Source organism: Marasmius oreades, chromosome 1 (genome assembly GCF_018924745.1).
Source record: "Marasmius oreades isolate 03SP1 chromosome 1, whole genome shotgun sequence".
NCBI classification, from domain to species: Eukaryota; Fungi; Basidiomycota; class Agaricomycetes; order Agaricales; family Marasmiaceae; genus Marasmius; species Marasmius oreades.
The window spans coordinates 575392-593278 of record NC_057323.1 but is presented as its reverse complement, the minus strand read 5'-3'; the positions used below and the strand labels follow the sequence as shown (position 1 = coordinate 593278).

Sequence of the window (17887 nt, the reverse complement as noted above, 5' to 3'; positions counted from 1 at the left end):
ATACATCTACAGCGCAGTCGACGGCAGGTATTCTGCGTCCAACGTGCGTCTCTGACGGTGGGGAGGGAACTCATTTGCAAAAGAAAAAAGAAAAGGCGGCGATACAAGTACACATTCATTCGGTTTCCACATGTCGCTTAACACTCCACCTCATGCAACTTGAACGACCTGAATGACTCGAGTCAGAACTAGAATCAAAACTTGTACTCGATGAAGGCTCACCTTCCCATCCTCCACACGGAAAATCCACCCAGACACCTTCGTCTCCTTCAACACCAAAGGATGGTTTTTCAAAAACTTTACATCCTCCTTCACACTCTCTTCCAAATCCTTGAACTCCAAAAAACTACCGATCTTATCCACCTCTGCTTTAGCCGCATCATCGGCATCTTTCCTGAGTATATCCTTAAGCTGGTCCGTGGTGAACGTCAACATTCCGCATCCTGTATGGTGGAATACGGCGATTTCACGAGTACCGAGGAGTCGTTGAGATATGACTATGTTGCGAATGGCGTCTTGTCTGCAGTAGAAAGTCGTAATCAGTTCGGATGAGGGAGGAGGCAACGGGGCAACTGAACACTCACGCACAACCTCCGGCATTCCGAACGACATGACATTCGCCTTGTTCAAGCCCTAGAGAAGCAAAAGTGCTTTAAAGTGGCGAAAACAGTTCAATCCCAAAACTGGTATATAAGAATTTCAACTGGAGGCTGCACATACTCGATTCGAGCATCCATACAAGTAACTGTTGGAACCGGAACCGCAAAACATATCAGAAAATAGTATTTCCTCACGAACATAGGAAGCTCACCGATGAGGAGTTTCTTAGACGGTGGAATCGGCAGGTTAGGTTTATGCTGATCCTTTGCGTATTTCTCGTTGTTCTTCACAAAATCTGTAGCCATGGTTGTCAGCTAGTAAAGCGTTTGAGCGTTGGAAGGTCCTGGAAGTCCCGTAGTATGGAGTTCTTATATGGGCAAATTACCACCCATGGTCATTCGAAATATTGCGCCATCGATTGGTGATGGGGGTTGCTTGGGAAGATTTCCGACCCTGTCATGAGCTACAATCAGAGAGGCTGATTGCAGCCGCTTTGAGTTGAGCGCTGGAAGGGGGGGGGGGGGATTCCGATGGATCATGACATTGAAAGACATGAGTATGGGAAATTGGATGGCGACCTTGTGAGCCTGGATCTCTGCAAAATTGAAACACATCCACATTTCGCGACCGTGATGCCCGAGGTGATTTATCGATGTTCCATCTGTCGGTTTCTCTTGAACGCAATGACAGGGTTATTCGCCTTTGCGACGTCCTCACACACTCTGTGACCGAACCCTTGCCATTATTTTGACGTATACCCCAAAAAATCGGGATCATTTCCGACCGCACCGTGCCAATTGCAGGGAGCTTGAACACTGCAAGCCAACGACAGTGTCCGTCCGATGTGAATGGTTTGAGGACTTAATACCTTCGAAGACCCAAAAGCTCCTCGACTTCCTCCTCTAAACAGTCAAATAATCCCCATGTCGAATGCGAGAAATTAGGCCGCGCGTTTAGTATCAGCGAATCTCCGTCACCATCATTTCTGATGAGACAGGAAAGCGAGCCATTCTTATGGCGTTGTAAATATGAATGTATTGAAGAATATTGTAAACCAACTGTAAAACAGCCATTCATATAACTCGGACAACCTAAACAACTCAACCCCAGTCAGGAATCCGTTCCACAAAAGAACCGACTTCCAGAAGTCGCGAAAAAAAAAAAAAAAAGCACTCACCTTCCCATCTTCAACACGGAAAATCCACCCAGACACTTTCGTGTCCTTCAACACCAAAGGATGCGCCTTCAACAACCTAACATCCTCCTTCACACTTTCCTCCAACTCCTCAGACCTTATCTCTCCAAAATTGCCGATCTTATCCAACTCTTTCCTACCCGCTTCGTCGACCTCCTTTCCGAGGATATCTATTAGATGATCCGTGGTGAACTTGGTAAAACCACAGTCCGTGTGGTGGATTATCAAAACTTCACGGGTACCGAGGAGCCTTTGGGAGACAACTATGCTACGGATGGCGTCCTGTCTGGAGTGCCAGTAATGAAGAGTTAAGAGATCAATGTGCGCGCGATAGACAAACCGAAGGAGCTTACACACGACCTCCTCCATTACGAACGATATGCGCTTCGCCTTGTTCGAGTCCTAAGGCAGAAAAGACGCTAAAGGTTTTAAAGAAGGAGTGGTAAGGATACTTGAAGTTGATCCCGGATCATTTACACCGGATTGTAAAACACGTACTCGATTCGAGCATCCATGCAGGTGACTGTCAAGTCAAGAGATGTAAGCGGGTGTCAGTAAATCGAAAGTAAAAACTCGCTCACGGATGAGGATTTTCTTGGTCGGTGTAACGGGTAATGGAGATTTATGCTGCTCCTTCGCATATTTTTCATTGTTCTTCACATATTCTGCGGACATGATGGACGAGTTGGAAACAGTCAAAGCTCCAGGAAAGGTGTTTTAACGCGTAATCTATGGCCATGGCCACGCAGGATACGCCATCGATGATCTCTAGGAGTTGAGAACGACTTCAACTATGACAATTCTAAACCGTCATTCGCTCCCATTTGAGGCTAATTATGCCCGTAAGAAATGACCGACCATGGGAAATCGCAATGACCTCGTGAATTCGACCAATAATGTACAGTGTTTCTTGCTTCAATACTCGTAAGGTTTAATCATCTTCAGAAATCACATTCTCGATCCCGATCCCGTGCCCGTGCTGAGTCAATCCCTACCAAAGGTGCTGGGAACGACTTCAACCCAGTAGCTTTGTTGTGAGAAGCAACATCAGAGGTTTGACTGACGGCGATCAAGGACATAGACCTACCCATCAGGATCCAACATGAAAGCAATATTCTTCATCTTTCCTTCTGTGAGTTTCTTCTTGAACGGGACACCGAGTTGTTCGAATCGCGCACACGCCTTCTGGATGTTATCCACGGCGATAGCAATGTGACCGAATCCCTTTCCTGGATCACTATTGCCACTGGCGTATCCTTGGAAGTTGGGGTCGCTTTCTGTGCCGTGGTTATGGGTGAGCTCCAGGACACCTATGTCCGCCATGCAAAAAAGTCAATAAGATTTATCCAGAAGTCACGGCTGGAAACGTAGAACTTACCCTCCCTACTCCGAGCCTCGTTAGCTTTCTCCTCATCGTTCAACGAATCGAATTTGTTATCCACGTCAAATGCCAGGAAATAAAGCGTGAAGTCGGAGAACTTCTTCTCTGCGAGATTGTAATTGTATTAGATATTCCTTGATTTGATTCAGCGGTGTGAATACCAGTTAGAAGATTCATCCCAATGATCTGCGAGAATGGTTGATGATTAGTAAATTCCCGGGGTTCAGAAGGTGCTCAGTGGAACTGACTCGAGTGTAGAAGTCAAGCGAGACCTTGGGGTCCTTGACACGAAGCATCGTGTGGTTGAACTACAAACATTAGATTTGCATTAGAATCCAACTATATTATAACGAGGCCAAACCTTGAAACTGGCTGTTTCTGCAGAGCGAGGCATCTTGTCGTGGTGGTTGAGGTGAGAGTTTTGGAAATTTGCTCATGCGGTGGTGATGACCGCCTTTTGACATCATCATGGGAATCAGAATCAGATGAAACCCATGAGTAATTTCCCTTCCAAAAGTTCAGTTTTCCGAATCGTTTTTGACGGCGAGGAGAGCCTACGATTGGCCTACGAAAAACTCGAGATGACCGCTGTGTAAGTGGCGTTCTGAATTTAGCCCCGAGTTTGTACCAGCACTCCGACGCGTGCCTTTGTTTGCAAATAAATCGCAACAACAACGCGTTGCAATGTCTGACGTCACGTCACGTTCTCGTTCCGCTGATTGGGGTAACGCTCAAGCTAGCAGTTCAGATTTACCAAGAAAAACAATCCTCCGCCCACGTCAGTTCGAGTAGAGCAGGGGACGGTGAACAAGATCTTCACTCATCGGATGTCCCTTACTATATTTTGGTTCATGCTATGGAGGACTCAGCTCACCCGATGACCGAGGAAAGCGCATGGAATGTGGAAGAAAGTATACGTCACTCAGCGGAATTACGCTTGAACCGCGGAGGGTAGTACATTTCGTGGTGCGCTTTCTCCATTGATACAGCAACAAACCTCTGATAGTACTAGCTATCCTTAGTAGCAATGCAAACTTGTGGTATAAGAAGAGAACGGCGGATGGGGGGTAGAACTAAGGATTGATCACCAGAGAAAGTACTTGATTGACGGCATAGTATGCTGTTATACAAACCGCTAAATCCTGTCTGAAGAAGCCCAGTTCACGGCGAATACGAAACGATTGGTATGTTATTGGCTGGCATTCACGGTCTGAAGCTCAGCACGCACCCTATCCTCACAGAACGAACCTTTTAATCGCCGAGTTCCAAACGCCAGGTTACCTTATAGACTTTTGAAAACGGCGACGACGGATATCAAAGCGGGCCTTGGTAAGAGGGTCGCGTGCCTTGTAGATCTCAAGATCTCAGGCTCCATACAATCGTAAAGGATTCGAGGATACGCGGGAGCTCGATCTGAACTAATAACGGAGCTTGCTACAGTATGAAATTAGTTTTCCTCACCAAGCTCGGCTTGCCCTCTTCGCCGCGGAGTATGATCCCGTCTACAGCCCGCTAGACATGATGGCCGTGTACCCGGTATTCTCTGTATGTTCAGGTATGTCCCTATCTTCCCAAACCCTTTCGAACCCCAGAATGTTTTCACACAATCGGAACCATCAGGCCGAAAGTTTTTATTCTCGATAGGCCTATTCCAGTTCGCACCCGCTTGCGATTTAGCACTGTTTCTGGTACTGATGACTGGGTTTAGACCTTATTCGTCGCAATCCGCATGTTCGGGGTGTGCTCGACCCGAAATAAGGTGCTACTCTCAAAATGGTTTGAGAACCGGCAGGAGCACGGTGAAAACTCGACGAATATGTAGATGCTCCCATGACCCTAACGCCAAGGGTGAATTTAGAGGTCCGTTCGTCTGCTATCTGATAATCGATAATCGATAGTCCTCAGCTATACGTTCAGTCGTTTCGACGAAGTTCAGGCGAAGAGCATTTCGTGGAGTTTGGTGGGGTTCCACGGGTAGTGGGGATAAAAAATCGAAAGGAGGCAATTCGGAAAAGCGGTATGTTCTTGTGATTCCTAGGATCAATCATCACGGACGATGAGAATCCTTAACAAGTTAAGGGAAAACATACTGGCAGTCAATGTAACTTCGCCGTCCGACCCACAGATTTTTTCGGAGTTTATAAATTTGGGATTCAAGAGGAAAGGCATGTTAGACACATTGAGTATTACTTTCATGCAATTCGCCATTGTTTCTCATGTATGATCTTCACCAGAACCATGTTTATTTAGTTTACCTCTGAGCCATGCTCCGGGGTGACGGGATTTTAGTATGGCTGTCGGTGAATGTAAGTACCTCTACCCTGCCATTATTATCCTGGTTCATACTTATTAATATACAGGAGTGATTCCGTGGTATCTGGACGTTTATTGGACGACCCATTTGGGGTGAGGCCCTCCAACACGGGTCCGGGGTCTGGTGATCACCTCGATCCCTTTCACTTGCGCTGGCAGGGACAGAACAATGTATTTTTGGTGTGATGGCACCGTAGAGGGTGATCGAACAATTACAAGAGAGGTACGGGTTCTCCTGGAGAGCTTAAGTCACGTATAATTTCTAGAAACGTCCAGGAAGAAATAGTCGAGAGCGTTCTCGAAAGATCTCAATGAAACGAGGCAATGCGGGGGAAATACCTCGTCATTCAATGGTCTCGGTCAAAAACACGCGGGTTACGCACTGCGACCTTTCGTTAGTTGTCAGTAAGTATGAAATCCCTTGACCCGTGCACTTGAACTCTAAATTTCTTGGCCTTGGGAAGATTCTACAAACCTGTACTGGTGAACCTCTTGCACGTAGCGCTCATCATGCATCAACCGTGCATGACGGTTTCGGAACAGTTTCCTGTGCCACGGCTCACCTCATGATCCCGTTTGGAAGGCTCAAGTCAGATGCTGACTTCTTCCCAAAATCAAACCGTGAAGTCATGCGCAGTTAGGCTCACCAACAAGTTACCATCGGAGCTTGTAGGGCTGAGTCATTGAGATCTGGACAAATCCCAAAAATGCTAGTCAGACGCTGAGAGTCAGCCACGAAAATTCACTAGTTCAAGGCTCAAGTCCATGGCTAGAATGGTTCTTCCTTACTACAAAGTTGGTAGATTCCCCTCGGGCGGCGATTCTACTACCTCACTTGGTAAAATTTCCATCCCGTTTGCAACCAACGGCCGAGTAGGCAGCGGCTATGGGGGCTAACTGCAAAATCCAGTCTGTGGGGAGGGGGAGGCGATCGTTAATGGCGTCTCATGTACTGACTGAGCTAAATCCGATTCTGTAAGCCATGGCAGATCGGAGATTGGACTGCTCGGAGGTTCGGGTAAGGCAATGACAAGGCGTGTGAAATTCAAAGAAAATTTTTCTGTGATTTGGTGATTATATTGTTCTGTGTTCTTCTCGGCCACCTCGTGTTGCCCAAAGTCAACCCACACGACGTAGACACCCCTCGTTTCTGCACACTTGTTCACGAACCACCATCATCCGCGCGATATCCCTCCCTCCACCTTCCTTCTCGTCGTCGTAGCTACTTACCACTGCTTTAGTTTTTTTCCTTCAACCTCAGTTTTAGTCTTCTTTTTTATTTCACATTCAGGATGCCTCCTCCTCCACCACCACCACCACCGCCTCCACCTCCGATTTGTTTCCCTGGTTATAGCAAGAAAAAGGGCCGAAGACTCTCTTTTTCAAGTGCAGCGCCAGGCGCCAACCCCAACAACTCATCCTACGCCGGATCCCAATTCTCTGGAGTTGTAGGAATCCCCGCGGTCCCAGAGAAGCTCGCTCGTCATCACTCATATTCCACTTCCTCCTCTCAATCGTCCATGGCATACCACGTTGCCAACGGTCGTGGTCATAGTCATGGTCCTCCTTCTTCTGTATTCCCTCCTCGAGCACCATCTGGCCTTTCTTTCCATACAGACTCGGAGAAGTATGAAGAAATCCCTCGAGATATGGTTATGGATTTTGGAAACGGAGCCGGCGGTATTATGAAGAAAAATGGCAAACCCAAATTAATTAGAGCAAACACGATGGCTGGGAGTAAGAAGAAACCTCCTCCATCGGTGACGACTACCGCAGAAGGAGGGGATCATGTTCGAAGCCTTAGTGATGGAGAGACTAAGAAAGAGAAAAAGAAAGGCGGTATTTTTGCACAGAAATTTGGTTACGGATGGGGAACTGGGAAAAAGAACAAAGAGAAGGAAGCGTTGGCTGAGATTGAAGAGAGGAGTGGGGAGGGATCGTTCATTTCTGGAGAATCGCAATCGAATCTTCCCATGTACCAGTCCCAAGCCTCGATGCCTCCTCCGCTTACACCTCATAGGAGCAACACCAAGTCGACTCAGGCAAGCAAGGACTCGCAGGGTACCCTAGTTCGAAGAGACACCCAGCGGACGCAGACCACAATGCGCAGTCAGACGTCATGGAACCAGGTGCCCGATGGATCCTCCCAAACTCAACCCCATCTTACATGGGAAATGTCCGGCCGTAGCGGACGGTCTAGTCAATCTGGTGGTAATGGGTGGCCATCGGAAGGAGCAGGAGCTGATTTGAGTCGATCGGGTACTGGAAATACGGGTCGCTCTGGCGGGAGCGGTGGTACGATTGGAAGACCCGACTTACATCGTTCCGGGACTGGCGCCTCGGGTCGTTCTGCTGACCTGCATCGTTCTGGGACGGGTGTGTCAGGTCGCTCTCGAGGTGCTGATCTGAGTCGATCTACGACGCGAAAAGCGAGGTTCCGCCGTAATGATTCAACCTCAACCTTGATTGGGAGCGATACGAGCGCGTATCAGAGGAAGCTCCATCCTAATGAGAGTATCCATGAAAGGGTGGAAACTAGTGATCGTATTGATCAGGTGAGGGGATTAATGGCGCAAGAGAAGGAACCCTTGGATTATTAGTGAGTTTCAATGGCGTCACACTAACTGGATTTATTGACTGATCATTGTTCCATAGTATCGTTGCAAGCGAAGACGCTCATCAATCGGAATACGTGGCCAATAGCGACAAACGACGTCAATATATCTGCGGGTACGTAGCTGCATACCCTATCTCTACTCCAAATTAATGACAAATCGGCAACGGTTCATAGCTTTTCTGGTTCGAACGGACATGCTATTATATCCCGTACGGAAGCTTGGCTTGTTACGGATTCGAGGTACTGGAGTCAGGCCCTCAGACAGATGGACTCGAACTGGAGATTGGTCAAATCGGGAGGTGTGAATCAACCAAAGGACTGGATTGACTGGTTAATAGTGAGTCATCCGAGCCCCACTTACCTTTTTTCTTTTCTTTTTTCTTCTCTTTCCTCACGCTCCGTTCCCAACAGTCTGAAGCACCCCCGAACTCCCGCATTGGGATTGATGGTCGTATGATCTCATACGAGAAAGCGACGCTCTTGAACTCGAAGCTTAACCCTACTGGTTCGAAGCTGGTGTATCCCATCCAGAACCTCGTCGACCTCGTGTGGAAGGATAAACCTTCGAAGAGCCGAGAACCTGTGTTCATTCAAGGACGAGAGTTCTCGGGTGAAGATGCTGCCAGCAAATTGGATCGCCTGAGGCAGTGGATCAGTAGTCAACCCCCGGACATGCCCAAGTATTCGACGACGGCGGCAACTCAACCGAAGCCGAATCAGATTCCGATTGCCACGCTGATTTCTAGTCTACCTGCCATAGGTAAGCAGCCATCGCGGACACTTTTCCTCTGCAAGCCGCTTAAGTTTCTTTTATAGCGTATCTACTCAACCTTCGAGGCAGCGATATACCCTACAACCCACTCTTTCATGCTTATTTGTTTGTCTCGGTCGATCCGGCGTCAACGATGCTGTTCCTTGACTCTAGCAAAATCGTCCCCGAAGTTGAAGCTTATTTGCAAAACTTGGGTGTGCAGAGGAAAGACTACGTCGACATCTGGCCTTTTTTGCGACATCGGCAATGGAATAACGAAGGCAAGATCATTATCTCTCCGCAGACATCGTACACGATCTCCCTGGTTTTGACGCACTTCCGCACGATGGTGTTGCCGTCGCATGCGGAACATATGATGTCAATCAAGAATAGCACCGAGTTGGAGGGGTTGAAGAGGGCTTACCTCAGAGATGGTGTTGCTTTCGTGGGTACCATTTGGTTTTTCATCCTGCTTCCTACTAACGCTCTCTCCCTTTCAAAGACACAATTCCTCGCCTGGCTTGAATCTAAACTGGCAGATGGATATGATATCACAGAATGGGAAGCTGCCCATCGTCTCACAGAGTTCAGAAGAACGCAGAAACATTTTATGGGATTGGCTTATGAGAATATCAGTGCCAGTGGGAAGAATGCGGCGTTGCCGCATTACTCTCCAAAGAAAGACGACGCGAAGATGATTGATAGGTCGCAAGTGTACCTGAAGTGAGTTGACGTTTTGTTCTTCCATACATGAAAGCGAGCTGATTATCTGTTACTCTATAGTGACTCTGGTGGTCAGTATCGTGACGGAACGTGTGATACCACACGGACAGTGCACTTTGGTCGCCCTACTGAGGAGGAGTGTGAAGCGTACACGAGGGTTTTACAGGGACATGTGAGCGCATACCTCCCATCCTTCACGTGATCTGATTAATTGGACTGGCTTGTAGATTGCTATCGATACTGCTGTATTCCCTGAAGGAACGTCTGGTATGCAGTTAGACGTCTTGGCTCGTAGGGCCCTGTGGAAAGAAGGAATGAATTATATGGTGCGCACTTACTGTTCATTTCTTGGATGACAAGGTCTGATGCCCATCTTGCACAGCACGGCACCGGCCATGGCTTCGGTTCTTTCCTGACTGTGCACGAAGGACCGCAAGGGTTCAATAGCGCTGTCCCTCTCACCGTTGGACACGTAGTCACCAACGAACCTGGTTTCTGTAAATATCGGATTCTTCGGCCAAGTTGAATATGTACTGACACTAATCTCGCTCTAGATAAAGAGGGCAAGTTCGGGATCCGAATCGAGTCTGCTTTGGCTGTGAAGAAGTTCAAAGTAAGGTTTTTGTTCCCCTGTCTTTCTGTCCCACACTGACTCCAAAATCTAAAAGACGAAAGGCCAATTCAACGGAGATGTGTGGTTTGGATTCGAGCGGTTGACATGTGTGCCAATTCAGACTAGGATGGTGAAGGATAGTATGCTTACAAAGGAGGAGAAGCAGTGGTTGAAGGTGCGTTGTGTTTATTTTTCTTTCCGCTCCCTCCTCACATGCCTGTTTTAAAGGAACACAACCAGCGATGCCTCGACAAACTTTCACCGTGGCTCAAGGATGACAAACGAGCAATGAAGTGGTTGAGGCGCGAAGCTGAACGTGGAATAGGGCTTGCTGGGCCCGCACCTGGTGGACTCACAGTCGATTGGGATTGAGCGTTGCCAAACCCTCCTTCCCCCCTCCTTTCAAGTACTCGGTGCCCAGGCTGGTTCCTCGTGTGCTACTCGCTTCTTCTTGCTTATTTGCTTCGATGTCCTGACTGCTCGCTGTTTCTCTTCCTCCTCCTCTTGTTTACTGTGCTCTCCTCCCCCACTCATGTTTCCGTTATTTTGTGTATTTCCCTTGTCTGTGTTACCTACGCCTCCGCTGTCCTACCCTTGCTCATTCTGGGTCTGGATGGATAACGCTACGAGGATTTCTGTGGGTTCTACACCTCTACAACACGGCCACTTCGTTGTTCTATTTCCTTCCCGTTACGGATCGGTTCTATAAATTAATGCTTTACGATGATACGCTATACTTATTAGATGGTTTTGTACACTGATTGATACTGTTACTTATGGCGGAATTGATACGACCTTGCTAACGACATTGAACTGGCTTCACCTGAGTGATGGATTGTTTTCATGTCTCTGAAATCTTCAAAGTATTGGAACTTGCATTCCGCCCTCGATTCGATATTCGAGCACCCAAAGATCGGGCCATCATCGAGCAAGAAGTTCAAACGCAGTTAGCGTCCCGGTCCGAGTTGCCGGTTAGTCACGTTGATATCGGGTGCACCCGCGCTTTCTGCGCTTCCATCCATAGTCATGCAGGACGAGCCACCGTCATCAAGCATGCGCACATAGGAAGAGTTCTTTCAGTTTTTCTTACCGATTCTCATCATGGTGGACCTACCCAGTTTGCAGCAGATCTCGAGGAACGACGGATGCAGAGTCAGAACCTTTCATCCGAGTAATTGCGGACGGTACATTTTAAGATCATAATGGGTCACCGTCAGGCGGGTCCGATGGAATAACAACCTACAAGCCAGCTTTTGTTCTAGAGCGATTACTAGTTCTGTTATCAAACTTCGGTTGAAGACAAGATAAACGCGTTTTGTATGTACTCGTTTAAACTCCATTCAACTCTGTTTGAAATATAATGGGACGCTAATTAATTCCACCATGTATGCGGTAGACTAAGGAACCTTGCATAGCGACATCAAGGGTGGGCTCAGGGCGTCGAGCTTCAAGATTCACTACAGTTCGCAACGTACGATCGACTCAGTATTGAATTGGCACTCCGTTCTTCCATGCGTATTCCCAGCTGATGCCCATCAATATCAGTTTGACCACATAGAAGTGAGGGCGGTCGTGGAGCAAGATTGTGCAACGCTCGCTCACGACTCGGACGCAGATTTGACCTTCGCCAACCTTGCTGGCAGGAGTGTGGCTCAGTCTACTGGTACATCTGGTAGTCCCACAAACTTTTGATACCCCACCACCTACCTCACACGACTGGCCGCACCGTTGTCGGATAGCCCGGTGTAAAAAAAAAAGGTAAAATAAAAAACCAAAGTACTACCCCGGCCTTGAATGAGTTGGCCTCGCCCATCCTCCGAAATGCTCCTCGGACTAACCACAAAAAAGCCACGCAAAATTTCCAGGGTCCATGCTCCGTCAAAATTCAGTATAAAACTCTCCACTACTCCACATTCAACGGGTCATCTTTTTAGACCGCCATGGAACCTACAACAAATGGTCCGGGTACCCATCCATCCATCACACGTGTGGCTCTAGTCACCGGGGCTGCTCAAGGCCTGGGGAAGTCGATAGCTTCGCGACTATTTCAGGATGGATATGAGCTTGCGCTGAATGACATCTCCGCCAAGAGGGATTTATTAGATCAGGCGGCTGATGAAATTACTAGTACGGTCATAGCCCTCGGGAGTGGGGATGGAGGAAAACGCCCACACAGGCGTATCATCATTATTCCTGCGGACATATCGGTAGAGGAAGAGGTCAAGGGCATGATAAATAAGGTCGCCGAGGAGTTGGGCACCTTGGATGTCGTGAGTGATTTTAAGTGGAATGAAAACCATCAAGTCAAATCTTCATTATCGCCGAGCTTTTTAGATGATAGCCAATGCAGGAATCGCAACGGTCAAGTCCTTCAATGACAGTAAGCACCGCATGTCGCGTCTTTAAAATCGTGTGAGTTGATTGCCACTATGTACTTATATCTCTAGCAACAACAGAAGCACTAGACCGAATTCTAGCCGTCAACGTTCGCGGGACATTCTTGTGTTACAAGTACGCTTCGCAACAGATGATCAAACAAGGGCGTGGAGGAAGAATCATCGGCGCTTCATCGCTAGCCGGTAAACGAGGTCTGTTTTTGTTACTCCTTCCCAGCTAGGATCGATTGGTTGAGTAGCAATATCAGGACAAGCCAACCTCTGTGCCTACACTGCGTCGAAATTCGCTATCAGAGGTTTGACTCAATCTGCTGGTATGTAAACAGAGAGGAGTCTACCCTCTCTTGAATGCAGGTAATGAATAACCTATCCCTGACAGCGGTGGAATTCGGAAAGCACGGAATTACTGTAAATGCCTATGCACCCGGTACGTGTTCTTACCGCTCTCTCTCATTTCTAGCAGCCTTATCAGGCGGTATCTTAGGTGGTGTTGTAACGGAAATGTGTCGGTGTCATTTCCTACCATGATATGAACTTTTACTAATTGATAAAACGTGCGTAGTCGAGAGCATGCCTCTTAATATGCGAGAGAGCGTAAGCCACGTCTATATTGCTGTTGCCGGTGGGTCGTTAAGCCTGACTTTCCTTCGAGTTGGTAGCGCGGGCATCGTTAGGGACCCTGGGATCAACAGAAGATGTCGCGAGCCTTGTATCATTTATTGTCTCTGACGAGGCAAGATTTATCACAGGTATGTTCAACTGTTTGATCAATTTTTTCTCTTTCGCTTTGGATACTGTCTGATTGCTTTATATAGGCCAAACGGTTAATCGACCTTTACAAGAGTTGGAGACCGTTGAAAACTGACTTCCCCCTTCCTAGATAACGATAGACGGAGGAATACATTTCGATTAGCTCGCTCAATGGACGGCCATGATGCTCCGTATCTCACGGTAGTAGCAATAGAGCTCAGTAATAGGTATCTGCACGGTAACGGTTGAGATAATCGCAAGGTCCTTTGGTATATGCCAAAATAAGTGTCTATAACAAGTCCGTGGTACCAGTATATCTAGGATTGAAGCAACTACAAGAAAGCAGAGTGTGGAGTGTCAGCCGATATAGAAGATTACTTTTGGGATAAGTATAATATAAGCAAGCAGTATTGCGGGATGTGGGGCAATAAACCAAACAAGACAACAAGAAAAAAAAGCGAGGGTGGGAGAGGTGATAAGTGATAAGATGAAAGAGAATTTGAAGGAATGTATAGAAATGTTGATGCTTTCGCGGAAGAGACAACGCCCAACCCTCACAAAACCCGCGTGGGCCACCTCGAGGTGGGAGTATCCCGAATATAGCGAGGGAAACAAACAAAGTAAGCAAGCAGATCAAGAGCTCGAAAGCTAGTCTCGATCCCCCCTTTTCAGATGTTCTTCTCTCAGTGCATGTATCCGACCCCCTTTCCAGCCTCCAAATCAACGTTCTCTGCACCGCCGTCCCTCCTCCTAAACGTTCCATCACCAACACCTCCGCTATACCTCCGGTAATTCCCAGATCGGCTTCCAACTCCACTCCCAAGGCTATCACTCCCGAACGTGTTTGACCGGCTAGGTTCGCGATCAGGATGCCTTTCCACGACAGGTGGTATAGGCGTGGAGTTTAATTGGAAGGTGGGTATCGACGCCGCTACCACACGCGTTTGGTCATACTGCTGCATCATAGGAGGAGTAGTAGCAGCAACGGCAGAACACCGTCGGTGGTGGTGGAGGTGGAGTCCCAACTTCTCATCAATTTCAGCTTCTGCATTCTGTTTCTCTAAAGCAGCCGTTGCCACCGATGCATCGCCAATACCTGCTCGAGTCCCCCATCCGGTCTATCAAAAGTAAAGGAGTTGCATCAGGGTAAGGGGAGATAAAAATAAAACCCTGATAAGTGGCGCACCTCATGTAAAGTGCATAACGCGTAGAGCTTCATGACCGCGAAGTAATATCCAAACAGGATAAATGCAGGCATGTAGATAATGTCTTGGGGTCGTCTTAATAGATGTGGCAGGAGCTTCGCAGTACGTGTGATGAAGAGCCATACAATGTACGACAAGATGATGTTCCTGTAGGTGCGGGTGAGGTCAGCGATTGAATTCAAAAAGGGCTGAGAAGAGGGAAACAACGAAAGTGATAAGCTAAAGCCCTTAGTTCGCATCAACCTCAACTCAAAGGAAGATCACGGACGAGAACAGTTTCCGAGTAAAGGACAGGGGACGAACTAAAAGAGGATACCGGGATAGAAAAAGGAGTAACCAAATAGAAAGAAAAACACCGGTTCGAATGGAAAACCGACGATGCAAAAAATCCGGCTACTCACCACCATGGTAGATGGTATCCTCCATCTATGACAGCTTTCGTACTTTTTGCTATTAAGTATACCACCAAGCAGGGGCCAGCTAATAACGTGAAAGGGTTGAACAGCTTGTCGACCTGTGGGAGCATGTATCAGTATTATCGCACGCAATGGCCTTCACGTAAAAAAACCTGAAGTGCAAAATAGAACGAGGAAAACCGCCACAACCGCACAGGCTATAAGGTATGCCAAGCAAACGATGGAACGATATGGGAGGGACATGCGGAATGTAGTAAATAAAAGATGAACTTACCATAGTATAGGCAACGTAAGGGTGTGCTACCCAAATATGCCTTTCCATAAACAAGCTCCTCAAATCCGAACGCCAAGTATTACGCGTCCATCGAAGGACTTGCTTCAAGAACCTCCAATTCGGCTTCATCGTACTCAATAACTCTGCCTCCTTGCAGCACTGCACATACGTGCTCCAGCCATGACTAACCATCCACCGCGTCAGAAACTTGTCATCGCCCGAATTGAGCTGATACTTGTCCAACCAATAGTCATGGGTAAACCCACGTAGGAATTCGGGGTCCTTGAGAATGACCGTACGGTACGCAGCAGTACGACCAGAAAGACAGGGTATACCACCGTCAATATGAGTCGAAGCACTAATCTCGATATTTCGAATCGTCAATCGAAATGCCGCGAGAACCTCCCAAACCGTCATATGGTCACCCACAGCCTTTACCCGCTGACTAGTCCCAACCCCACCAACCTTCTGGTCCTCGAAACACGCCAACACGTATGGCAACAGCATTGGAGGCCAAATAGCATCATCATCCGCAAAAACGATGATATCCGTCGTGGTATTTTTGATTCCGTGGGTCATTTGAAGGCGTTTGTTCGCGAACGGTACGGTTAAGACGCGTATCCTTTCGGGATCTACAGCATTCGCTAGCTCTTGTAATGGTCCTCGCATCTTCTCCTCTGTGACGATCAGAATTTCCTTGGGTTTTCCGACGAGCCAACTACGAGCGGCCTCTTTGAATTCTTCCCCGGCATCGATAGTGGGTACGATGATGGTGACATCTTCCTCGGCAACATAGGTGGGACGTTCAGGAAGTGGAACGGGTCGGTAGGTGAGAGAGGCCGCGATACGGATGAGATACCACAGATAGCGATAAAAGCTGAAGGAAAGGTCGTCGACGACGAACGGTTGTTGGTCATCGCGGAAAACAGCGAGCTAAGCGATTGCTTACCCAATAACACCAAATGGCACGACTGTCAAAGTGTCAAAGTGTCCATCATTGTCAGGGTCGCACAAACGGTGAATCCGACCACTCACATATAGGAAAGTTATCCGAGGTGAGGTAGAGCATACCGAGCAAACGGTTGTTGAGACCGTCCTAGACGACAATGAGCTCGTCTTAGACCAGTCGAAGAAGAGATCCCTAGGGAGGATGTAAAACTGCCTCCACACCTTCGATCGGACTTTTAATTATTCTCGTCCTTTTTAACTTTTCCTTCCAACCGAACAGTCGATGTCGACTGCGGGCTGGTGCTCTTCTCCGAAAGTCCCTTTCTGTCAATGCGGTTACTCGAGATTATTTCATCTATAAAGTCTTGCCAAGGTTCGTATCATGCTGCTCCATACATCGTTTTCGGATTCATCTCTAGCGTTACCTACAAGTTCAATCGCTACTCCTGGATGGTGATCGATAACTCGTTACATGATCTAAGCTAATTACGTTTCTCTGTAGTCGACCATCCGACCTGGATCTGGCGCTGCTGTGCAGTGCGTCAACTATTTTTTATGACAGTACAGAGGTAAGTTCATTGAGCCTCTGTAACATCTCATATTCATAATTACTCGCCAGCACCGGAATTGCATATGATTTCTCAGAAAGTTTGTACTGCAAAGCCACCAGATGCCAAGCTTTCCCGACGTAAGTTACGTACAACCGTAAACTTCAAGTTCGTTCCTGTGAATGTCGCCTTCAAACCGATTTGACCAACGATAGGATCTTATGTTGAGTGGTTGAGTTGGAGATTTTCAGCCTACACCGTCAGAAACCACGCCTCTGCAGTGTCCTGAAGCTCTTTCGACCATCCCGCTTTGTCGGCACCAACCGATATTTACAGCACAGCCGGTTATACTAAACTCAGCCTCTCGGTGCGTCGGGCATCCGTCTCCCATATTAACCTTAATACTGAACGCGTTATCCTTTCCAGTGATTTATCCGTGGTGTTCGAATTTCGAACGCAGACTCCTCGTACCTTTCGTCGACGCAAAACATCCTAAAAACCCGAGGCATAAGACCCGGCATTTGCTCGTCGGAGCCATTGTGCTCGCCACATTGAAGGGGGGAGGGTCACGGTCGGCGCTTCAGCCCACATCCGTACTACAACACTCAGATACATGATGCTACGGCGCGGAAATCGGGGGTTGAACGTTGATCCCCTCAGTCCAGGACCTGAAACGTAACGGGCAACGAAGGCGTATACCGCCAATCGAGACGACAGGGATAGAATCCATGACGACAATGACTGGGTGGTTTCGACGGGATCGAGATCTTGCAGACGAGGAGTCTTTCTTACACTCTCATTCTCGGAACGTATACAGCCAGTCACCATCAATCTTGACCATGCACCGTATCAGGAGGAGGAAACCGATACCCTCCCTCCCCTTCGAAAAGCCAGCTGCTACTTGGAGTTGATTAGCTGGATCTGGAGGACGTGCAACTCTGTCGCTGACGAGACGCAGAGACCAATGTAATCTTCTTGCATCCCCTCCCTAGCCACAACCGTCACCCAACTATCCGAATGGAGGGAGGTCGTTGCCGTCGGTAATATTACTCCAAGGACGGTGCAGGCAACCAGTGGACGAGAGTGTGAGTTGCAAAACTGGACTTGACCGAGCCTTAGCGCAAGTTTCCGTGTCCCTCGTTTTGGCGCCAGCATTT

General features: G+C 48.0%; 6 protein-coding genes across 6 annotated transcripts; 2 read left to right on the top strand and 4 right to left on the bottom strand.

Moving 5' to 3' along the window:
- Positions 1-11: 11 nt before the first annotated feature.
- E1B28_000144 (uncharacterized protein) lies at positions 12-1170 on the bottom strand. Its single transcript, XM_043145946.1, has 5 exons — positions 812-1170; positions 721-745; positions 585-650; positions 223-520; positions 12-168 (listed from the first exon to the last, which is right to left on the bottom strand). Exons 1-5 carry the CDS (start codon positions 903-905, stop codon positions 151-153), a joined length of 501 nt encoding a protein of 166 aa, XP_043014646.1. The 5' UTR covers positions 906-1170; the 3' UTR covers positions 12-150.
- Positions 1171-1559: 389 nt separating this feature from the next.
- E1B28_000143 (uncharacterized protein) lies at positions 1560-2470 on the bottom strand (the record flags this gene model as incomplete). The annotated part of the gene is made up of 5 exons (XM_043145945.1): positions 1560-1658; positions 1778-2081; positions 2149-2214; positions 2294-2318; positions 2377-2470. The coding sequence occupies 5 exons, from the start codon at positions 2468-2470 to the stop codon at positions 1560-1562; spliced, it is 588 nt and encodes a 195-aa protein (XP_043014645.1).
- Positions 2471-2632: 162 nt separating this feature from the next.
- Positions 2633-3767, bottom strand: E1B28_000142 (uncharacterized protein). The gene is made up of 7 exons (XM_043145944.1): positions 3735-3767; positions 3538-3683; positions 3425-3484; positions 3338-3362; positions 3174-3281; positions 2883-3105; positions 2633-2822 (listed from the first exon to the last, which is right to left on the bottom strand). Exons 2-7 carry the CDS (start codon positions 3568-3570, stop codon positions 2780-2782), a joined length of 492 nt encoding a protein of 163 aa, XP_043014644.1. The 5' UTR covers positions 3571-3683; positions 3735-3767; the 3' UTR covers positions 2633-2779.
- A 3014-nt stretch (positions 3768-6781) lies between these two features.
- E1B28_000141 (uncharacterized protein) lies at positions 6782-10565 on the top strand (the record flags this gene model as incomplete). Its single annotated transcript, XM_043145943.1, has 12 exons — positions 6782-8088; positions 8145-8219; positions 8281-8443; positions 8518-8866; positions 8923-9302; positions 9360-9580; positions 9641-9752; positions 9808-9906; positions 9963-10077; positions 10135-10193; positions 10249-10368; positions 10422-10565. 12 exons carry the CDS (start codon positions 6782-6784, stop codon positions 10563-10565), a joined length of 3144 nt encoding a protein of 1047 aa, XP_043014643.1.
- Positions 10566-12133: 1568 nt separating this feature from the next.
- E1B28_000140 (uncharacterized protein) lies at positions 12134-13625 on the top strand (the record flags this gene model as incomplete). Its single annotated transcript, XM_043145942.1, has 10 exons — positions 12134-12463; positions 12528-12573; positions 12641-12781; positions 12838-12903; positions 12969-13016; positions 13074-13094; positions 13152-13183; positions 13242-13338; positions 13405-13412; positions 13470-13625. 10 exons carry the CDS (start codon positions 12134-12136, stop codon positions 13500-13502), a joined length of 822 nt encoding a protein of 273 aa, XP_043014642.1. The 3' UTR covers positions 13503-13625.
- Positions 13604-16303, bottom strand: E1B28_000139 (uncharacterized protein; the record flags this gene model as incomplete). Its single annotated transcript, XM_043145941.1, has 5 exons — positions 13604-14457; positions 14526-14691; positions 14946-15058; positions 15235-16167; positions 16247-16303. The coding sequence occupies 5 exons, from the start codon at positions 16301-16303 to the stop codon at positions 14023-14025; spliced, it is 1704 nt and encodes a 567-aa protein (XP_043014641.1). The 3' UTR covers positions 13604-14022.
- Between the last annotated feature and the right edge of the window lie 1584 nt (positions 16304-17887).

Bases quoted from the DNA above. Each gene is read 5' to 3' on its own strand.
- E1B28_000142 (XM_043145944.1), bottom strand. From the start codon at position 3,570: ATGCCTCGCTCTGCAGAAACAGCCAGTTTCAAG. The intron at 3,363-3,424 runs GTCAGTTCCACT...CCATTCTCGCAG, and splicing joins CGCTTGACTTCTACACTCGA to ATCATTGGGATGAATCTTCT. The intron at 3,106-3,173 runs GTAAGTTCTACG...TGGCGGACATAG, and splicing joins CGAGGCTCGGAGTAGGGAGG to GTGTCCTGGAGCTCACCCAT.
- E1B28_000144 (XM_043145946.1), bottom strand. From the start codon at position 905: ATGGCTACAGATTTTGTGAAGAACAACGAGAAATACGCAAAGGATCAG. The intron at 746-811 runs GTGAGCTTCCTA...CGGTTCCAACAG, and splicing joins GTCTAAGAAACTCCTCATCG to TTACTTGTATGGATGCTCGA. The intron at 651-720 runs GTATGTGCAGCC...GCCACTTTAAAG, and splicing joins TGTATGGATGCTCGAATCGA to CACTTTTGCTTCTCTAGGGC.